The sequence below is a fragment of the Barbus barbus genome (genome assembly GCF_936440315.1).
Source record: "Barbus barbus genome assembly, chromosome: 34".
Lineage (NCBI taxonomy): Eukaryota > Metazoa > Chordata > Actinopteri > Cypriniformes > Cyprinidae > Barbus > Barbus barbus.
This window is the reverse complement of record NC_136762.1, coordinates 12,888,367-12,911,715: the sequence shown is the minus strand read 5'-3', so window position 1 is coordinate 12,911,715 and position 23,349 is coordinate 12,888,367. Positions and strand designations below refer to the sequence as shown.

At 37.4% G+C, this 23,349-nt stretch overlaps 2 protein-coding genes across 3 annotated transcripts in view; one reads left to right on the top strand and one right to left on the bottom strand.

Moving 5' to 3' along the window:
- LOC306853937 (Golgi SNAP receptor complex member 1) overlaps positions 1–7,153 on the top strand; it is a 37,178-nt gene extending 30,025 nt beyond the window's left edge. Inside the window, exons 7-10 of one of the 2 annotated variants that reach the window (XR_013782790.1) lie at positions 358–387; positions 4,204–4,286; positions 4,581–4,832; positions 5,946–6,355. Coding sequence is in view for 1 of the 2 variants with exons in the window: in XM_079391652.1 (XP_079247778.1) it covers positions 358–387; positions 4,204–4,286; positions 4,581–4,705 (238 nt within the window). In the remaining variant the exon portion in view is untranslated. Of the gene's footprint in view, positions 1–357; positions 388–4,203; positions 4,287–4,580 lie in introns of both variants that reach the window. The other variant, XM_079391652.1, reaches the window with a different exon arrangement.
- A 3,102-nt stretch (positions 7,154–10,255) lies between these two features.
- LOC306853860 (trafficking regulator of GLUT4 1-like) lies at positions 10,256–22,571 on the bottom strand. The gene is made up of 3 exons (XM_079391510.1): positions 21,655–22,571; positions 12,820–12,946; positions 10,256–12,054 (listed from the first exon to the last, which is right to left on the bottom strand). The coding sequence occupies exons 1-3, from the start codon at positions 22,030–22,032 to the stop codon at positions 12,044–12,046; spliced, it is 516 nt and encodes a 171-aa protein (XP_079247636.1). The 5' UTR covers positions 22,033–22,571; the 3' UTR covers positions 10,256–12,043.
- Positions 22,572–23,349: the final 778 nt, after the last annotated feature.

Sequence of the window (23,349 nt, the reverse complement as noted above, 5' to 3'; positions counted from 1 at the left end):
ACATGGCAAAAAATGGACTCGCATGATGAACAGATTTAGCTTTTTCGACTTCACACATTATTAATATGTCCATAAAATTGGTTTTGAAAATAAATGTTCAGCAAATGCATTTGGATGTAGTCATTGTGTGTCCACACATTTTTAGCCAATGCTGATAATAGTCCTGTATTGTAATGCTTATGAAATCAGATTTGTTGCAAAACATTCTGGTGTCTTTGTGAAGTAATCGGCATTCACTGCATGTTGCCATTTATTGATTCCTTCACCCTGACTTTCAAAGATGAGAGAGGGCTCCAGTAATTCACCTGGTTATCATTGACTAAACGCCTTTCTTTTTCCTTTCTTGTCTCCTTACAGCTCAGATCGGCTTATTGATGACACCATAAGGTGAGTCTAACTTCATACAAACAGTTCAGAAACTTCTTACACAGGATATACACACATACAGTATCTCACAAAAGTGAGTACACCCCTCACATTTTAGCAACAATTTTAGTATAATTTCTCAAGCGACAATACTGCACAAATTAAACTTATATTTTTAGAGTAGTCAATGTGCAGCTTGTATAGAAGTACAAATTTACTGTCCTCTAAATATAACTCTGCATATAACCATTATTGTCAATCAGTTGATACTGATTTCCCTATTAAAGTTTTTCTCTCTAATATTTAAACATTGAGCCATTCAACATTACATTATAATTAAGAGCTATCAATTTTAACATTTATTAGACTTTAAAATAGCTTCTAATTTAAGAGAACTTAAAACAATCTTCACGTAGACCCATTAAAATAAATGTCATATTTAGCTACCTGTGCCCCTCAGCAGAAATATACAGAAACTGAATAAAGTTATCAAACACCAAATTCTAAACTAAATACAGATAAATTCTTAAAGATATAAAAGTTCTTGATTTCCTCTCTTTCTTTTATTCTTGATGAACAGACATCACAGCAGCTGGTTATTAGGTTATTTTGGCTGCTATTTCTTTAATAGCTGCCGCTGCTGAACGTGACGCGGATCTGACACGCATCGTATTTTTCTCTCATCTGTCTTTACGTTTTCTGACCCATTTCGGGTCGGACCCATTTCAGTCTCTTCTAATGAGCTGACGAGTTGAATCGAGTGTGTTAGATGAGAGATCGTGTTGGGCTGCTCCAGGACAGTTTCGAAAAACATTTCAGAGACATGTTCTTAATGTAACTCCTATATAAAATATTACATATTACCTGGTGCTTAAGTGAAGCTGGAGAGCACGTCTGAAATGTCTCCGGTTTGATCTGCTTGTAAAGACATTCTGCGACTGAATAAATGCACTTCTTGTCAAGAAAAAAACAGGAGGAGCTGTTATGAGTGGGGTGGCCAACCCTAGCCTCCGCCCCTGCGTTAACGGCGTTTAATAATGTTAGTGCGTTAAACTGAAAAAATGAATCGCCTGCGTTAACGGCGTTTAATAATGTTAGTGCGTTAAACTGAAAAAATGAATCGCCTGCGTTAACGGCGTTTAATAATGTTAGTGCGTTAAACTGAAAAAATGAATCGCCTGCGTTAACGGCGTTTAATAATGTTAGTGCGTTAAACTGAAAAAATGAATCACCTGCGTTAACGGCGTTTAATAATGTTAGTGCGTTAAACTGAAAAAATGAATCGCCTGCGTTAACGGCGTTTAATAATGTTAGTGCGTTAAACTGAAAAAATGAATCGCCTGCGTTAACGCTCTAATTTTGACAGCACTAATATATATTAATTATAGTATTTATTAATATTTAAAAATTTATTTTTTTATATTTTTCAGTGTTTATTTTAATGTTTGATACTTTTTAGCATGTCAATTTTTTATTTTATTTTTAATTATTATTATTATTATTAATTAATTTTTTATATTTAGGTTCAAAAGCTAGTTTTAGATTAGAAAAGTTAGAAAGTTTTAGTTGGTGTTTATTTCCAGTTAGTAATTTTAGTGCTTTAACTTTCATTTAGTTTGTTTTTCTCCGAATAATTATATTTTATATATTTCAGACTTATTTCAATTAACTAAAATGTTTTTTATAGTTTTTAGTTCATTATAATAACTCTGGGCCAAAACAACTCTAGACCCAATTGACTTCAATTGAATGAACAAAAAAAATAAATTTTCAAAATATGTTATCATAAATATGTTCTGTTGAAGAAAGTAAGTCATTCAGATATGAAACAACTAGAGAGTGAGTAAATGATGAATCTGAATGATTTTAGGTGAAATATCCCTTTAAGGAAAACTAACAGAAAAGCGTGTCATTTGCATGAATCTGCCAGTTTTGCCTTCTTCCTTAGCTGCTTTAGTAGTTAATATTGTGTTGCTCAGCACCACCATCTTTCCCTCACTGCAGATCTATGCTGGGGCATAAGAAAAGCCTACACTTTAACTGCCGCACCTAGGGGAACCCCACAGCTGGCAACCAGCACTGGTGCTTAATTAAGTCGGCTCCTGATCCGTGCAGCTCTTTTTATCCCACCCCAATCTTATTCAAGCAAAAAATTATGCTATATCAGCTGCTTATAATCATTTTCTTCCCTTTGTACCACCCACAGCCAGGAGCCACCAAGATGAGAACTCATTGTTTAATGTTTCATCTTGGCTCTGATCTCTGAGGAGTGTGGACGCTCATGTTTCTCTATTAATGATGTCAGATTGGTCTTCCATCTGTCACAAGCAATAATTTAAGAGGTATACATTCTTGCAGGTAACATATTCTAACAATAGCTGGAAGTCATAACATAGAATGCACACCCAAATATAAAGTTTAGGAGATACAATTAAGCTTGTGTGTTCTTCATTTTGTGGTGTACAGATACTCAGGAGTGTGGGCTGAGAACAAAAGTTAAACAGATGATAAAGGGCATGTATAGAGGTGTCACCACAAACGCTCAAAATATATCAAAATAGCTCCTTGTTTGTGACCGAGGGCACCTAGGAGTACAAAACACTGGAGACCTTCCCTCAGGGTGCAAGGTCTTGTTTAATACACTTTATGCCTTGTTTGTGTAAGTGAGGTTTATCCTCAGAGATAAAGAAACTAGCACCTCAGTTGTCAGTGCATTGCACACTGCTTTAAAATTGTCGTCTTGCTCTAATTTCACAGGTTTTGCCTCAAACACATTCTGGTTCTTTTATGTGGGTGTGATAAGCTCTCCTGTTCATTAGGATTGAGGTGTAGGGTCTGTTTGAGCACTTGTGGTGAACTATATTCGATGGCTTTTGTTCCGCAGAGTAGGGCAGACAGGAGTTTAATGGGTGCCAGTGCTTTGGTTTGCACTCACAAACCTGCCGAGTTGGAGTGAGCCGTAATGTCACACAGCAATTTAATCTTCTCCACTAGGAACAAGAAAGCACGACTCGGCTGAGGAAAACAAATAAGTGGTGGGACCGGACCTACCCAACAGTGTAATTACAGCATTCAACAATATAGAATTAAAATGCATTAAAGGGATATTTCACCTAAAAATTTATCTAATTTACTGACCCTCATTTCGGTCCAAACCCTTGTAATGTTCTTTCCATTATAAAGCAACCCTACACATTTGTGCTTCCCATTTCTGTTTTATTTCAGCTTTTAAGCTTGGTATAAAGACACTAAAATGTAACACACATGGACCATTTTATGATACTTTTATGGTTATCCTTTTTGAAGCTTTAGTTTCCATTTTCATCATGGCAAAAAATTAACCGTACATTCTTCATCTTTTGTGATCCATGAAAGTAAGTTTGGAATAACAAATAACATGAGTGTGAGTAAATGATGACAGAATTTTCATTTTTGGATGAACTGTGACTTAAGCTAGGACAAATAATGGCTTTTACAGGAAAACCTCTGATTTGTCCAAAATATGAGGTGTTCACTTTCTGCAGTGTCAAGGGAAATGGATATGTAATGGTTGGTCACTTTTCTGCATACTTTTGGTTTCTAGCTGTGTGTAGCTAACGTCTCTGGAGCATTACATTAATGCAGCTTCTGCCTTCCTGTCTGAAATCAAACCTAGTGAAAGAGACATTTGCTGTTTTTGAGGCACTTTTTCCTGCGTCTGCAGTCCTGACAGCTGCTGTGCCCTTGGCCTTGACGCGATGATCGGAGCACTTTTTGACCACTTCCAGTGCATATGTGCTGTGATGGGCCAGTGCCAATAAATCTACTCTTCTGTTTTTTGTTTTTTTTTGTCCACAGCATTGCAATGGCAACCAAGGAGAACATGACCTCCCAGCGAGGATTCTTGAAGTCTATACAGAGCAGGGTCAACACCCTGGCCAGTATCCTTGATTTCTACAAGGAGTGCATATATGCATTAGGGCTGCATAATGTATCAGTGCAATATTGGTTTATTGGTGTCTGCCTACTTTGGATGTGTAAGTGGATATGCACATTTCCCCTGTTTTTACATTTAGATTCCCTTTGTCATGGAACACTCCGTAAGTTAAAAGCACAAATAATTTATTAACATCAGAATTGTAAGGCCTAAATTGTAATAGGCCGCAAAAAATACTTGCTGTCTGTATTTGAGGCAATGCAATCTGCTGTATTTCCTTAACTGACCCCTACTTCAGACCGTTTCCCTGCCATCAATAACCTAATACAGCGGATCAACTTGAGGAAGAGACGGGACTCATTAATTCTGGGAGGAGTCATCGGCATCTGCACCATCCTTCTGCTGTTGTATGCATTTCACTGATGGACAAGGGAGCTAACCGACTTCTTTTGGGGGGTGTTCTGCAGAGCAGTAGCGAAGCCTTGAGAAAGGGCTCGATGAGAGGCGGACCATTGGGGCCACAAAGCAGAAACCCACCTGGCCTAGTCTGGTAACAGGATTGATTGTGGCCAGCATGGACCTTATTTGTATTTAGCATCAGGAAGGGTTTAGCTCTAACAGCCTTTTTTTGTTTCTGTACTACAAACAATGTGCTGTTCAGATGTGAACTGGGACCGGAGACCAAACTACTAACAGGAATAGATTTCAATGAGTGTATTATAACACAGTGGCTTTGAGATAAGAGCGATGCTGTGAAGCATCAACTTTGCGTTGTGCTGTTCCTGTATATTATTAATCGGAAGAGGGTTTTAATTTGATGATCCTTTTAGTAAGAGGGTTTCTCATCATGCTGTGTACTTTGTGAATTAATAAATTATTCATATACAGGATATTAAAAATGTGTGTCAAACACTAGGGGCCCATCCTCTAAACTAAAGCCTCTATTTTTTAGATATTTCCAAACTCTCTCATCAATGACATTTTAAACTGGAGAAGGCAGTCCAATAATAAAACACTTGCATTGCAGCGCTTGACATGTCTAACCCTTCTCTTTCAAGGTGCTGTTGCTTTATGCTTTTTTTGACATGTCTTTAAGTTGAGAGCAGGTTCAAGTTAAGAATATCTGGCTAAACCAACAAGCCTGCACTCGCAGCCCACTTGTCTGCTGACTTATATCCACACAGCTCCACCTATGGAACTGGAGCGTGAGAGACAGAAGCAGGTCAGAGCTTTAACATGATGAATATATAAGCTGAAAAGCATCGATCCAGGCAAATGAAAAACTAGCACAGGGATTGCATGTAGAGGTAAGACCAGCACTCTACGCAGCAGGGTTGTAGGAAAGAGAAGGAAGAATTGGAAGCCTTATTGTCACCACCGGTTTATCTATCCCTCTTGTGTTTACAAATGATGTGTTATCTATAAAAGTGAGCATTTCTGCTGAGTCTCACACCAGGAGCTATATGTCACAGTTAGACTGGTAGAATGTTTGCCTGAGGTATTTCCATAGATTCATAAAGAGAGTGATGTTCACACAAACTCAATATAATCACTCAATGGAGACATCAGCTTTCCCAAAACAATAAACTAGAATGGGCTGTTGGAAACTAAAACAAATCTTTCCTCCTTTTTACTTTGTTCCCTGTTGGTCCATTATCTAAAGGTCTCCTGCTGTTCCAGTCCATACATTGACCAAGTGCCCTGAACTGCAGAACAAATGTTGAGGGACTGAGGGTCTTTTACAGATGAAGTGAGCCGTATTGACCATAGGTTCATCAGAAATCACCAAAGAAGATGTTTCTCGCCATACTTCCAGAGTTTATTGCATTATTTGTGGATTTTGTGGCAGCAGCACTAAAATATCTAAAAGATGCAAATTGTAGATGAAGTCACAAATGAGGTACCTTGTTTTCTCTGCCTAAATGTGTCTGTATGAGAGGTACTGCAGCAGTCATTTGGAAGCTAATAGGCCACGCACAGAACTCCACAGGAAGCCTCCTCACCTCCCCTGCTGACTGAAACAGGTTCTCTGTACACCAGCCCAGAGAATAAATGAATAAATCTTTGTCATCTGCGCATTGTTTTATTTTGCTCTGTATGTTGCTTTATTTTGTTCTTTCCCAGTGTTCTTACGATAGGACTCCTACCTGATCTGAGGTGAGAACGGAGACATCACACACATTACCTTCTCTGCTATTCATGAATTTTGAGGTATGATGGCACTGGAATATTTTTAGGGTTTTTATTCCTTTGCTCTGTTGAGGCTAAAGTAGTCTGCTAGCAAAACTGTTCTCTGAATGTAGCACTACACAATGAATCCCTTTCTGCTTAATTTCATCAATAGCTGCAGCTGTGTATAATGCATGAGTGAGGGGGTCATGTAATTCTTGGTTTCCTTGGCGGCTTAAAGATGCTGAGTAGTCAGTCTGAAACGAGAGACAGAGATCACAATCTTACTCTGTCACCATTGTGCCCTTGAGCGAGACACTTAACCTGAAGTCATAGCAGGGCAACTGTAGTGACAATCAGCCTGAATCAGTGCTGCTCCTAGAGGGCCAATGTCCTGCAGAGTTTAGCTACTTGCACCAACACACTTGCCAGGATATTTCTAACTTTGCAGTCTTTGTTGGGACCATCCCTACCCTTGAACTAAACTGTAAAGAGTACATTGATTTATTGGTACGCGTGTTACTGCACCAAAAATTGATGTTGATGCAAAAACACTTACTACAGTATTTGTGTAAATCATAATAACCACATTTTAATCCACACGAGAGGAATATGGAAATGTCACCCGGTGCATGCAAAACCTAACTAGCTGCCTGAGAATTTCCAAGGGTGGTGCATTGGCAATAAAGGTTGTTTTAGATCCGTGTTTCTCAACCTTTTTGACTTCAAAGCCTCCCAATGTCAACAACATTCAAAGGCCCTTAAACAAAGTTTCCAGTTGATAATGATTTGTTAATTTCTATAAAATATTTGTGGCATGCATATTCATAAAAATGTATATCAATGATGAAAATGCTCATGGAAATTTTAATTTACATGACTTTTCCAGCTGTTCAAATTAGGCTTATACAGGTCCTTTTCAAAAAATTAGCATATTGTGATAAAGTTCATTATTTTCTGTAATGTACTGATAAACATTAGACTTTCATATATTTTAGATTCATTACAACACAACTGAAGTAGTTCAAGCCTTTTATTGTTTTAATATTGATGATTTTGGCATACAGCTCATGAAAACCCAAAATTCCTATCTCAAAAAATTAGCATATTTCATCCGACCAATAAAAGAAAAGTGTTTTTAATACAAAAAAAGTCAACCTTCAAATAATTATGTTCAGTTATGCACTCAATACTTGGTCGGGAATCCTTTTGCAGAAATGACTGCTTCAATGCGGCGTGGCATGGAGGCAATCAGCCTGTGGCACTGCTGAGGTGTTATGGAGGCCCAGGATGCTTCGATAGCGGCCTTAAGCTCATCCAGAGTGTTGGGTCTTGCGTCTCTCAACTTTCTCTTCACAATATCCCACAGATTCTCTATGGGGTTCAGGTCAGGAGAGTTGGCAGGCCAATTGAGCACAGTAATACCATGGTCAGTAAACCATTTACCAGTGGTTTTGGCACTGTGAGCAGGTGCCAGGTCGTGCTGAAAAATGAAATCATAATCTCCATAAAGCTTTTCAGCAGATGGAAGCATGAAGTGCTCCAAAATCTCCTGATAGCTAGCTGCATTGACCCTGCCCTTGATAAAACACAGTGGACCAACACCAGCAGCTGACGTGGCACCCCAGACCATCACTGACTGTGGGTACTTGACACTGGACTTCAGGCATTTTGCTCTCCCCAGTCTTCCTCCAGACTCTGGCACCTTGATTTCCAAATGACATGCAAAATTTGCTTTCATCTGAAAAAAGTACTTTGGACCACTGAGCAACAGTCCAGTGCTGCTTCTCTGTTCAAAAGTGGCTTGACCTGGGGAATGCGGCACCTGTAGCCCATTTCCTGCACACGCCTGTACACGGTGGCTCTGGATGTTTCTACTCCAGACTCAGTCCACTGCTTCCGCAGGTCCCCCAAGGTCTGGAATCGGTCCTTCTCCACAATCTTCCTCAGGGTCCGGTCACCTCTTCTCGTTGTGCTGCGTTTTCTGCCACACTTTTTCCTTCCCACAGACTTCCCACTGAGGTGCCTTGATACAGCACTCTGGGAACAGCCTATTCGTTCAGAAATTTCTTTCTGTGTCTTACATCTAACGATGGCCTTCTGGACAGCAGTCAGGTCGGCAGTCTTACCCATGATTGCGGTTTTGAGTAATGAACCAGGCTGGGAGTTTTTAAAAGCCTCAGGAATCTTTTGCAGGTGTTTAGAGTTAATTAGTTGATTCAGATGATTAGGTTAATAGTTCGTTTAGAGAACCTTTTCATGATATGCTAATTTTTTGAGATAGGAATTTTGGGTTTTCATGAGCTGTATGCCAAAATTATCAATATTAAAACAATAAAAGGCTTGAACTACTTCAGTTGTGTTGTAATGAATCTAAAATATATGAAAGTCTAATGTTTATCAGTACATTACAGAAAATAATGAACTTTATCACAATATGCTAATTTTTTGAAAAGGACCTGTATTTAAAACTCATAGCCCTGGTTTCACAAACAAGGCCTAGTCCTAGACTAAAATGTAATTCTGAGCTGTTTCAACTGAAATAAACTTGCACTGACAGATCTTAAAACATATAAGTGCCTTTGTTTTGTCTCAAGATGCAGGAGTAATGTTTTTTTCTAAGGCATGTTAATAAAAATTACTTAAATGTCCTAATTGAACTATGGCCTAATCGGGGCCAGTTGCGTAAACTTAGCCACCATGTTAAGACTGTGTCTTAAGAACTAGTTTGACCAACTAGCAGTTGCAAAGGGCTAATAAGTCTTACTTTTCCAATATAAATAATACCAATCTACCTTTTCATAACTGAATTAAAAAAGTTATGACCAGTCTTGAAGAAAAAAAATTAGATGACTAACTTTTTAAGACTAGTCTAAACAGTTTATGCAACCGGCCCCTGGTTTAGTCTAAGCCCTGTCTGTGAAACCGGGCCTTATTTTTGATTTTACAAGGCCATGTGTTCTTTAAAGAAAAAAAAAAAATAGTTGAGCGAGTGAATTAAAATGAAATCTAGATTTTTTGCGTTTTTTTTTTTTTTTAAATCTTGCTCCAAGTCATTTCTAGTCTTCTTGAGTGTGCCTCGGCCCCTGGTTGAGAACCACTGTTTTACATCACAAATATTCATGTCAGTGTTTCTTGGTTGGTCAGTGCTAGTCGCATTTGTGAGATTGTGATAGAAAAGCCGGTGCAGAATTACATTAATATGTAAATCTTAAAAATAAATGTGAAAATGGGCATGCAACGACGTTGTGCAATTCATTATATTTTGAAAATTTAAATTCTTTTAACATCTCATGGTCAACTTCAGGCAAATAATTTAGCTCCTTGGGTGCAGCTGACAAAAAAGCTCTGAGTTTGTCATTGTTTCTTCTTGCAATTAAAACCATTTCAGATTGTGATGCTAGATAACTAATAATGGCACTTTAGTCACATTTAAGATGGTGGCTAGATTTGTGAGTACTTAAACACTTTGTGTCACTGTGAGTGAGAGAAGGCTGTTAGTGCTGAGTGCTGGAGTGAGGCTGGGCAGAGGGCCATACTTAGAGATCAGAGAACCAGGGAAGTGCAAAATCAGCCAGTAGATCTTGTGCTATTTCCTTAGCCATGCATTATTTACAACAGTAATAGTAGCATGAAAAATGAAGCTTGTGTATGTGCTTTGGGCTGGAAGGCTATGAAAGCTGTTGTCTAGCTGTTTCTCTTTGTGTAGTATCCTTAACATTTTGCTTTTTGCTAATGCAATAATTTCCTTACTGGTGTTTCACTGCTACTGTGGTGTACACGATCAATAACTGCAAGCAAGTTGTGGACCATGCATGTTAATGTTTATTTCACACTTGCAAAGGTACACTTTTACCAAACATAGAAAAACATATATACAAGTGAACCAAGAATGCAAAGTTGTACATAATAAATCACAGTTTTAAGACACATAGCAGCATTTTTGCATCTCATACATATTGGCATAACGGGTTTTATGAACAACACCGTAACATAATCGCTTATAGTGAACAAAAGAGTTATGAGAAGCACAAAACAGTACATTATACAGCATAATGCCTATAAAAGAAACGGGCATCTTAGGTGTTTAGGTACTAACAGTCTATTTTTAGGAGATTATACATGAAAGTATACTTTTAGGATACAAAAGTATTGACAGGACATGAGACTATTGATGAAAAGTAAGTGATAAAGTGCATTGAAATCTATGACTGGGCAGTAAAATACTTAATTCAGTATGAATGAAGCACGTTGATAGACTGAGCTGTGAAACATTTTCTTCTTAACCGTCACTCGGTCTAACTAGCCAGAGAAGTGCTGTTATGTATCTGTACCTCCGATTGTGTAATTTTCACGTATTAATATTAGCAGATCGAAGAATTAGCAATCACAGAGATGCAATAAACACTGTGAGAAGTGTCAAAGCAAAGTCCCTTACACACAAGCCCATTCTAGGTGAAGATAAAAAAAAATGTTTTGTCCACCCACGGCATGCCTAAATATTTCTATAAATATGTTGATATATATTTCATATTAATAAGGGATACGTCGAGAGATTTATGACAGGGAACTGGCATTCTGTCCTAGAAAGAACCTCAGGTAAAGATGAATAGTCCTGTGATTTGTTTAGCATACTGATATAAGAGGTATGGTCTTGGCACAGAATGGTGCTGGCCGTTGCATGCCTCTACATGAATGTCCATGCTCCAGCAGTTTTTGTCAGAAAAGAGAGGGCTGGCATGCGTAACATTTCAGTCTTACCTCTCTGAGAGAATCTATGCTAGTATGGGACTTGTAGTGGAGCCTCACAGTTAAAGGCAGAGCTCTCCATGAACATTGTGCCATTGAAAGAATATAGCATTTGATACACTGGACGATGATGTACATTCCCATCTTTAAATACCCACTACTCTTACAGATAAAAAAAAACATAGTAGTGAAAAATGCTGACAGTTATTCACATACAGGATCAGGCATGCGTGTGGTCATTTTGGTCATTTTTTTAATAATCAAAACATACAAAATAAATAAACAAAAATGTAATCTCCAACCCCAATGACCATTTCTGTTTAGTCTGACAAGGTCTCTATCTAACAGACTTGTCATCCCTAGTTCATTCCCGTCACTTAAACTCCACATATAAATCTTTTTATAAAACATACATCAGTAGTTATGTTGCAAATATTTCTGTGCATAATTTTCAAATGCAAGATCAACCAGGAGTAATATAAGGTTAAAATGCAGCTTGCCGGGCGTAGCCATGTTTTCAAAGACCATCTTTGAAAAAACAAAGTTCCCTTGTCCTTTGTATCATCCTCAGGCGAGTTCTTGCCACAACAGCAATGTTTCTCATTTACATAATGCAAGCCATTACTGTTCTTTTTAACATATGGGAGTTTTTTTTCACTGAGCATGCTAACCTAATGCATGCATTTTTGTTATTTAATCAGATCTTATTGTGCTGCTACAGTCCTCGTTTCTTTTTATCTTATGTGGCATTATTGTTAATATACATTAATTACATCGTGGGTGAGTTTTTTTGTTTTGTTTGCAGTAGTGCTGTAGAAGGGTTTCTCGTTCTTACTATGCCTCCTATCCAGTTACTGAGGATAGAGCAGAAAAAAAAGAGCATATGAATCATAACAGCAACACTGAGTATGGAAATACACGCAACTTATCAAACTGTAGTATGTGAACCGCTCCATCATTTTGGCCCAGAAACTAATTTCTCTTAACGAGTCTCTTAATGAATTTCTGTGACATAATTAAGTTTCTGCTTTTCAAGATATAATCATTTAAATGGTGGCTGTCATAAAGTTTTTTTGACAATTAAGGTGTTTATTTAAACTTTAAAAAATAATTTCATTTTTACTTTAGTAAAATGTATTTACATTTTCCAAAGTTTTTGGTCAGTAAGTTATTATGAATTAAGTTAAATTAATTATTTTCTTTTAGCTAGGATGCATTAAATTCGTAAAAAAAAAAAGTAAAGACTGATACAATGTTACAAAATATTTCTATTTCAAATAAATGTTTTTTAAACTTCCTATTCAGAACTGTTTTCAATGTTAAAAATTAGAAATGTTTTTTGAGCAGTAAATCAGCATGTTGCATTGCAGCAACAAGTCACACCACATTAAAGAGCATCAGAACAACATTTATTATTTGAATTTCATGATAAATTTGGCATAATTTGAAAGCTAAGACTTTATTTGATCAAGAAACACTCAAAATACAAGTTTTGCTTATAATTGTTTTTTTTTTTTTACTTGTTGCGCCTCATTTCGACTCAAAATAATAAAGCGTGTCACATCTATAGTGTTTAATAGTGGCTAGATGATGAAATAAATGTTTGTAATGTGACATACCTGCAATGACCACATAGATTATGATGCTAAGGAGGCCCACGATGATGGCCACACAGCTAAGCAGGCCAGCCAAGCGTCCCAGGCGTCTTGCCCCATCCATGTCCCCCTGCTGTTGACTGTTTCTGGACTGTAACAAGACGAAAAAGAGAGAGTATCATAATTCTCATTACAGATATGATATGTTATAATAGTCTGTGTGTTTTTTTTCATTAAAGCCTTTGGTTGAAATTCAGCATGCTAGGAAGCAAAGGGTCAGAGGTGAGTCTGTGAATTGTTCAAGTGATTTGGATACAGGATGAGGTGAACTGATAAGCGTGTTTCCTTATTAGTGCAGCCCTATGCCACAGCCACCCATTAGACAGTCAGTGTACCCTAGGGAGAGCCTCTCCAGTAGACTGCATTAAAGTAATCGATACTGAGCAATAGATTGTGCAGGAAAAAGCCTCCGACACAGTGGCCAACCAATCTCCCCACACTCAAATGCTAATTTCATTCTCCATCTTGTCGGCGTGGTTTTTTTGTCTTGCGAAGTGACGTAATCTCATTATCATAAAAGAAAGTCCAGAGTCTTGGGAGTGATGCTGCTGTCCAAGGTGCTGAATGGACTTTGATCAGCTTCCCGAAGCACTAAGTAGAACTTAAGTAGCAAGTAAATTGTACTTAATCTGTGCGGCACGATTCCCAAAAGCATTGCTATCTAAGTAGGGTGTACTGTAGAGAGTATGAGCCTCAGAACTTGTGCAACTTAAGCTTTTTCTTTTTTGTCCTCAAGTTTATCCAAGATAATGTGAAATTATATTAATGCAAGATTTTCTTAAAGTGGACATCGAATGCCCATTTTCCACAAGTTGATATTATTCTTTATCTCTGTAACATACTTTGGTTAAAATTTCTCAATGGTGATGCAAAACAACACCGTTTTTACACTGTCAAAAACAGCCATTTCGGTGCATGTCCCTTTAAATAATATTAGTTATAGCTCACTACCATCCTCTGTGTATCTGATGTCGAGAGAAAATGACGTCTCTTATGTTCACTTTTAAATCCAACTACAAAACACCTGTATTTCTTACGAGACGTTGTCACTACATCTGCTTGAGCGCGAAGAAAATGGCGAACAGCGTAAAAAAGTCATGGCCTAATGGTAAGAGAGTCGGACTCGTAACCCAAAGCTTGCGGGTTCGAGTCTCAGGTCCAGTAGGAATTGTAGGTGGGGGGAGTGTCTACCTTCAATACCACGACTGAGGTGCCCTTGAGCAAGGAACCGAACCCCCAGCTGCTCCCCGGGCGTCGCAGCATAAATGGCTGCCCACTGCTCCGAGTGTGTGTTCACTGCTGTGTGTGTGCACTTTGGATGGGATAAATGCAGAGCACAAATTCCGAGTAGGGTTTACCATGCTTGGCCACATGTCACATCACTTAAACTGGCCAAGGGCAGAAATTTGCAAATACGGGACAGTCTGTCAGCGGTCGTGGGCAGGGCCTGAGCAGTATGACGATTGTGGTGATTGACTTTGTTGAATAAACATGTGCACTGCACGTTTCAAAATCAAAACAAAGCGCAGTTGTTTTATATGAATGCATCTCTGAAGGGAACCGACAGTCATCAGAAAAGGTTTTCATTTTATCTGATAAAGTAGCGTTCATGAGCAGAGCTGCTTAGATTGGCCATTACTGTGGAAAACACTGCTATTATAGTTTTCATTAATATTTTGAATTAGTTTTTATTTTTAGATTTTCTCTACATTTTTAAGTAATTATTAAAAAGTGTTTTTGTTATTTTTCTTAGTTTATTTTTAATGTTTATAGGGTTTTTATTAATTTTGAAATTATTTTTTGTTATTTTAGTACATCATCTCTTCTTCTTCTCCACCCACACTAAGAAGTGTATTGGGTGACATTTTAGTACATCAAGGGATAGTAAATGAAAACCATATGAGTTGCCTTCTCGTCTAGCTGAAATAAAATCATTTTAGTTTTTTGTTTTGTTTTGTTTTGCTTTAGGTCAATATATAACTAATTCCAGACAGTCTGGATCAGATATTATAGTGTAAATTAGATCATTTTGGAGATATCCAAATCGATTTTCTACACTTAATTTTTTGTGGATAAAGGGGAATTGATTTGGTTTCTCTGTGAGCTAACATTTCTTTTTTTAATCACCATAGACTTGAATTTACCTGTCAAGCAGTAAGTTAAAACTTAGCATAACTTAGCATAACCGTTTTTTAAGTCTTCACACACTTATGTCAGTATTTTCACACAAGTTTTGTGATTCGGCCTTAGTTCAGCACCTTCAGACTTGACAGCTTCCGTAATTATATGCTACTACATGTATAGTAATTACATGTGGTATGGGCAAAAGAAAAAGGAATTGTTCACTCAAATAAAAGAATCTGTTATCAATTAATCAATCTCATGTTGTTTCAAACCAGTATGTATGACTGACTGACTTCTGTGTAACAAGAATTTTTTTTATCTGTCCATATAAAGGAAGTCAAGTCTCCAGTGTTGTGTGTTTCCCAACATACTTCAAATTGCTGTATCTTCTTTTATGTTACACAGTAGAAAGAACTGCTTGGATCAACAAGAGGGTGAGTAAATGACAGAATTTTCCTTTTTGGGTGCACAATCTGTTTTGACGATCTTTGTCAAGTTGAGAAAAGAAAAACTTAAGAGACTCCAAGCTTTCCGCCATAGCACTTTATGTAGATAGTGCTGGGGGGAAAAATAATATAAACAGAAAATACTGGCAATTGGGAAAAAAGCAAAACATAATGTGGCTCAGAAATCCTTAAAGTTACATAATGTTAAACAAACAATACTAAACACAGTGGGAAGCCGCCTTCACATTCATCGCATTCATCCATGATGAATGTACACCAAAGTCTGAAAGGCCGACTGTGGAACCATTATACTCTTAATCATGTCTTCAGCGTTCACTTAGAGCATTTGGTAGGACAAAAGCAGATAGGATTACAGCTCTATCAAGCTGGTTTTGTTGGAGAAACTGAAGAGCTTCCCACATACACACAATCTTCCCTCACCCACAGGGAGGCTCTACTTCCACAATGTCATGCTGCAGTTTACCTGTTTCCTTTAGAGCCACAGTATTCAGTTCAGTTCTCACCCACATGCCTCAATGTTGATGTCCAGATTTAACACTCAAGACAACTGCGGGACTCGTGCAACAACGACATTAAGAGCCTTGTCTTGTAGAATATACTTTAGCATCTGTTTTGCGTATGTAGATAATCATATGGCACTCTGGGCAGGACCTGTACCCTTCCCTCTCTGCTAACCTGCCCATCGTCTCTCAGTTCAAATACTGCAGACTGGCTCTGACATCCTAGCTGGGGTATAATATGTGGCTGGAGCAGCACAACGTTATTGATTCCCAAGTCTAATCACTGCGAAAAGCTGTATCAGCGCTTTCAATCAGAAAGAGTCTTTTGAAGATACCATGTAGTAAAATGCCATCTGCCCTTCTTGCGTTTCAATCTCTTTCATTTAGCATGATGACAGTGCAGTGTGTGTCGTGATGCAGCCGCACAAATTCGCTTCTGGCTCTTTGTGTTTTGAGACGCATTTTGCCTGACTGCGGTTTGGAGAATGCTCAGAAACGCCAGTGGATTGTAATGGGCTGTGTGGCTTTTCCGAGTAGAGGAGGGGTGTGTCCCGTGACACGGCAAATGGATAACACTGATTCCCCAGGAGCTTTGGCCTGTAATATATTTCTCTTGAACTGAAAAGTCTTCTGCAATTCTTCTGGGCAGATTCAATGACCCCCTTTTCTCCTCACTTTCTCCCTTTCATTGTATGTCACATAAACACACAAGAACACTCCCCTCCCCCTCTCAACATCTCCTGCTGCAGCCTGGGAGTGAACAGGAGCTCTTAGCTTTCCCTCACAAGCTTGCGCCATTAATTATAAACAGCCATGCCAGTGGCTGGGGAGGAATGACTGTAGAAAACCTGCACAATGGTGCACAGCGAAAAATACATTTATTTTCAACACAAAACCAATACTGTAATATTGTTTATTTTAATTTGACTAGACATAGGAATAAACCACATTCAAGTGTAATAAATATTTGTTTAAAACTGCAACTGTAATTATTAATAGGCACTTTTAAATTTAGATTAGCTTTGGAAATAACTAATGCTCTCTTCAAGGACTAGAAAAGTCTGTCATAATTTACTGATATTTTAAAGAATGTTGGTTACCAAACAGCTGCTGGTACCCATTGACTTCCATAGTATGGAAAAACTATACTATTGAAGTCAGTGGCTACCAGCAACTGTTTGGTTACATTCTTCAAAATATCTTCATTTTTCATTTTTGGATAAACTTTCCCATTGAAGGTAATGTTTAAAACACTAATAATTTAATATCACGATTACATTTTTTCATCACATTTTTAAATTAATATCTCTTTTTATATATATATTTATTGCACTTTAAAATGTTGTAACAATTGGTTTTAGTTTCTAGTGTTTTATTTTTTTAAATATTTCAACAAAATGCTGACCTATAGTCTTAAAAATAAAGGTTTCAAAAAGAGGTTTTCACCATAGAAGAACTATTTTGGACTCCCAAAGAACTTTTTTTGTGAACAGCTCTTAGTGTGAAGAACATTTTTACTACAAGAACCTTGTGTGCAATGCATGTGCATGGATATAGATCCAAATAATGAGCATTTATTTAGAATTTATTGTGGAATTTTTAAATCTGCCATTTATCGGTTCATCTGAATTAACATTAAAAAATAAATTAAAAAAACTATGCGCTTACTGCTATCTGCCATTTTGTTAATATCTTTGTCTCATACTTTTTCAGTATTAATTTTTTTTTTTTTAATACACATTTATGTAGTTTATTTATATTTATTTGTGTCCGGCCTCTCTATTTAGCCTGTGGAAAGCAAGCTTCTGTTGTCAGGTGCACTGGAAACACGATCTCATATCCTGTTTGCTTTCATAATGTAATGTTTCACTCAGCATTGTGAGAACATGATGACACCATATTACAATATGGGCTTGTTTGAGAGACAAGCAACAAGCTGCTTAATGCATCAATATTTTCCATAGCTATATGAGCTTTTTGTAAAGCTGGAAAAGCAGAAAATGGCAGCCCATCGTAGTCTCAAATTCCTGTTATAGTGTAACGGACACAAAAACAAAGCCATTCAGCATCTCAGCTTGCCATATTTCACCAGCAGAAGCTGCAGCGTATGCAGTAACTGCTTTACTGGTCCTCCCACTGCACTGAGATTGGCCAATAAAATCCTCCCCACCTCCCCATGCCAAGTCAAATGACTCCTTTCAGCTTCCATGAGCTTCAGCTTACCACAACATCTTATTTGCCACAGTACTGCCTCTTTAAGCTCATTGATTTCAGAGTTCCTGATGCATGCCTAAAGTACAAAACCTTGCTAGAATGTTACATACAAAATCTCAGCTGAGAGGAACTGTTTCCATGCCTGTGGCTAAGGGAACATGCATCTGGAATCATCCTAGTGGGAATTTTCATAAAACCTTCCAACACAAAAACTAAATCTTTCTGTAGCATCCTGTTTCGTTTTGTTCTTTCGTTGTTGTTGTTGTTTAGACTTCCTCTTGTGACCAGTGGAGGCCACTAAAGTTGCATCCCAAATGCCGCATTATACACTATGCATTTATACACTATGTATTTAGGCTCTATGTACTCAACTGTGTGGTGTATGAATTTTAAAAGGTTATTTTGTCATTCATGATCAGATTCTAACAGATTCAAACTTTTTCTTTTTGTCACTGTCAGTGTGAACAGAATAAGTACAATTTGGGATGCGCTTTAAGTCTTTTTTTCATCTTTGTGCTCTTATTTTGAAAGAGTTTTAATACCCTTTGGTTTCATGATTTAGTTTTTTGTCTTGAGGGATGTTGAAATTGAGCACCTTATTCAGAAAGGAACTAATAATGACTTTGCAGTATCAAATATTGGTGAAGCCACATTAATGAAAATGTGCGGTGTGATTTAAATTCAAATTCAGATGACTGTGTTGTGTCTATTTTTGTTGTGCTCGTCTCAGAAATCCTTAGTTAATAGTATACTCTAAAAATCTGAATAAAATATCAAATAAAATGTATTAGGAATTTTCCAGTACCAGTATTTTACACTGCATTGGGTTGTGTTTTATAGTAAATGGGAAATGTCCATAAAATGAATGGATAATGTCCTGTGTAATGAGCTGTCTGTGCTTTTTTTGTTATTTTTCGGATTTAATTTTTTAAAGTGTAGCATTAATGTAAAATACTATATCATAAATATTTTATATAGTATTGCATAAATATTTTCCACTTTTGAAATGGCAATGTTAATGTTTTAAACTTACCAAACAAGATATATGATAACATGCCTCTGCGTCTCACTCACTCTTCTAAGTGGCTTGTTGTTGTTTTGTAGCTCTTTTAGGTTTACATAAAGTTTATAATAAAAAAGAATGAAAATTCTGAATTTTATACAGCATATTTGCAATATGCAATAGTGTTACATCTAAAAATTGTCTTTTAGAATTAGTTTGAATGCAGTTCTAGTTTAAGCCTTACCCACATAAATGTTATGATCCAAATTCTAATAGAAATCCTTTTTAGAAATGTTTTTTATTTTATTTTGACTGACCAAAAGGGAATTATGACCCAAAATGATGCAGAGGGATCCTTAGAGCAGTTTAGAAGGCTAAATTGATCTGTTGAATTGTCAGGTAGCTATGGTTTGGCATGGATAAAAGGGTCATTTGTATTTGTGTGGACAAACGAGGCTGTGAGACACTATTTGCATGAGTGTGGTCAGTAGTACAGGTGTTTGTAGTTGAATATTAGTAGCTTTCAATGCAGCCTCAAAAACTTGACCTAGATCAGGTTCATGAGGAGTGTCTAGGACTCTTAATTATTCAATCTGTCTTAACACAAAGGCTCTGTGAAGGGCGTTGAGTGGGATGGCTTTTGATAGGGGCACAGCAGGGATCATTCTGTAATCTGTACTGTAAATCTATAGGATTTTGATCTTTGCAAGAAACTGGAGCATTTCCACTGATGAGAATGTAATGCTCTAATTTGTGTTTCTTCAATAGTGCATGTCCCATTGAAACGCTTAGAAAGTTGTTATGAGCACCGAGCACACAATGGTTCAAAATTGACTTAAAGCTGAATTTGACTGTCTTATTAAATTTACTGAAATGATGTGTTTAAAAGCCGCTCTCCTGTGACTTGGCTGGAAAGTCTCATTTGTATCCAGCTGAGGTTATGCGCTGCTGAGTCGTTGTTCTTTCAGGATGAAAGCGTGAACAAAAGCACTCATCTCTGATTAGAAAAACAGCGCATACTGTTATCTGCCAACAAGGGTATCTTTTCAAGACGGACAAAAAAAGAAATGCCGCCCTACATCTTTAAAAGCAGGATTGTGCTAAAATCTAGACATATCCTCATTAAATTCAGATAACTGGTACCACACCCAACATATGTGGACGATACTCTCTTAACCTCTAAGTTATGTGGATGGAAATAAAAATGTAATTTGTTTTTGGAATAAATGATTATATTTGTATCTATGCTTTGGAAATGTTTGCCTTGGCAGCCTCAACTGTATGAACCTAAAGCCTGTTGAAAAATAACAATGCTTTCAATCAAAATTAGGCTTGCTTTCATTTTCTTGCTTTTTAAGAACACTTTGCACCATATTTATGCTTCCTAATTGACTGTTTTGCTCCACAGTCCCTAGAGTTTGTGCTGTGTAGGTGCTTGATGTGCGGTGGAGGTAGTCTGCACCATTTTTTTGGCGAATAGCTCCCTAGTACGCAGTCAGGTCCATTTACCGCGAGCATATGCAGGGCTGTAAATCACATCTGTCAGTGGATCTGTGCTCTGCTCTCTCAATGCAGCTCCTGTGCTTTTGCATATGATTTGTAAGAGTATGGCAAGTCATTTTAGCAGTTATGTTCACTAGTATCAATTTAAAACTAAACTAGTACTATTAAAAATTAATCTAATTTATTACATTGTTTTTAAATGCCAGTAAGTAATCCAACTATTAGTGAATAATATCATATACAGTATTAATATAGTGACTACTATATTACTGTACTTATTCATTACATACTAGTACTTATTCCCTTGCTAGTAAGTATCCCAATCGTAACAAGTAACTTAAAAAGAAGTTACTGAATGTAAAGGCGGCACTGAATTCTATGGTGGTCTGTGATTCAGATATTATTTATTTACATTTTTAACATTACTATTAACATTTCTATTTCTTAAACTATCAATCAGTTTTGCTAATGCTTATTAGTACCTGGGCAGTATTTGTAAGACACTTTTTTAAAGACGTTTTAATCGTTAAATTAAAAAAATGCCAAAGTAGTAAGAGTTAAATTAATACCAACAACAAATAGAATACACACTAGTCTCTAATAAGCCTACTATTAGTTTGTACTAAGAAAACTGGGTAAAATTTAAAGTAGTTAAGACAGTGCTGAATAAGTGACTAACAGATGCAGGAACAGTTAACTAATGAACTGTTACCAGCAAATTTGGAACGCTCTACTAGTGACTACAGACTTCCTAGTTAATTCAACTTTAAAGTAGCCTACTAGTAACAGTAGTTTTAAGGAATACCTGTAAGCGGCTTGCCATACAACAGATAGACTGTTTATTGACACCAAAGAGGTTTGTGTTGTTTGGTCAAGTACTTTCAGCATAATTTCGTGCCATACAGGAATATTTACCATACAGTGTGATCTGAATTAGGAAACACCACCCAGACTTGAATTATTTCAATTATAACTTATTGATACTCACCATAATTGAATAGACCAATGCAACGATGCTTAGTGGCCACACGGGACAAAAGCAGGATAAAATGACCAGTATGAGGTAGTCTTTGGGTTTCTGCTGCTCTTGGGCGGCATTACCGGTCGATGAAGCGCGGCTCACTCTGGACGGGGAGGGAGGAACCGACCCGAGCTGCCCCGTTGATCCGGATCTCAGCGGCAGACTGTAGCCGTTCTGATCCCCGTCGAGAGCCTTGTCTCCCCCGACACTGACCGTGAAGGAGCTGGAGGTCTTCACCCCGGTGGGCTCCTTGGTCACGAGCAGTTTCTCGGTCTCGGCTGGTTGCGTTCCGCCGCTCTCCCCCAGATTCGATTTCGCAAACTCCGTATCTGTGTTTATTGCCATTGTTGAAATCCAAAGTTAATGTTTCTGAAAGAAAAAAAAACTCCTTTTGGCGAATGTGAAATGTTATCAAAGTTGCCAGGCGAGGCTAATTTCCCATTGTTTACGATTTTTTTCAACTTAAAATAACGCGTTTGATTGTATTGATAAGGTTGATATGACTTTGAACGTCGAATGAATATGTCCAGATTTTTTTTTCTCTCGCAATTTTTCCTACTAATTAAAACAAGTCAAAGAGGCGTTGTGACTTTATCCTCCCATGTCGACATGGTCATCCTCTCTGTGTGATCGTGTTTAATGGATTCAGTTCCGCTCAGTTCAATCTCCTCTGCCCACACACTCAACTAAACCACAGAGACGCGAATCATCTTCAGTATTTCCACAGCAGCATTACCCAAGCGTCTTAAAAGGCGTTGGAAAATCAGTTTTCTCGTTTAAAAATGAAAGAGCAGGTGCCGTGTGATATTGCAGCAGAAGAACAGAAGGTTAAAGTAGTTGCACAGCGGCAGTAAGTGCAGTGATGTTCCTCTCTCACCTCCTCTGCATCAATGATGAAGGTGCGCTGGTCCTGCAGGACTTTGTATGTAGGTTAATACTCCCAATGTTCTTCCCCTGGGGATGCTGCAATACCTCCCTGTGTGTTTGGGAGCCTTTTAAAACATTTTATACCATAAACCCTTACTCTATTTTCTTATTATTTGGTTACTACCAATTAGTCAAAGATTGGAGGTTTTAGAAGGAGGGTACACAGAGAGAGAAAGAGAAAGTAGCCCATATATTTTGCTGAATAAAAGTAGGATGTTTGGAAAAGTTACATGAGACTTTTAACACCTATATTGTATCTTTTTAGCAGTTATCTCTCATTAATCAATCTAGTGGATGGTGTTTAAAATATCTATCTATGTCCCCACTCAATGACAAGTATGGTTGAGGACACTGAAGATATGCTGGAAAACTGTAGACAGAAATACAAGGGAATCCCCTTAAAATAATATCGTATGATGTAATGACATTGATCTAGTAGACTCTTCCTGAACACATATCATTGTAAATTGATTCATAAACCTCATCAGGATATTAATCATCTCAGTGCTGGCATATATGTAGGACAGGGTTTCCCAAACTGGGCTCATGAATTGATGAAAGGCTGAAATGCAATGCGTAAAAATGCTAAATCTTACAGTAATATTTGGCAAACAAGAAATCCAGGAAACCTCAAAGAATTAAATAGTTTGATTTAGTTAAAATATTTAAATCACTCAAACATGATTACTTTATGAACATGATAAATTTGATAAACGTAAAATTTTATATTTAATA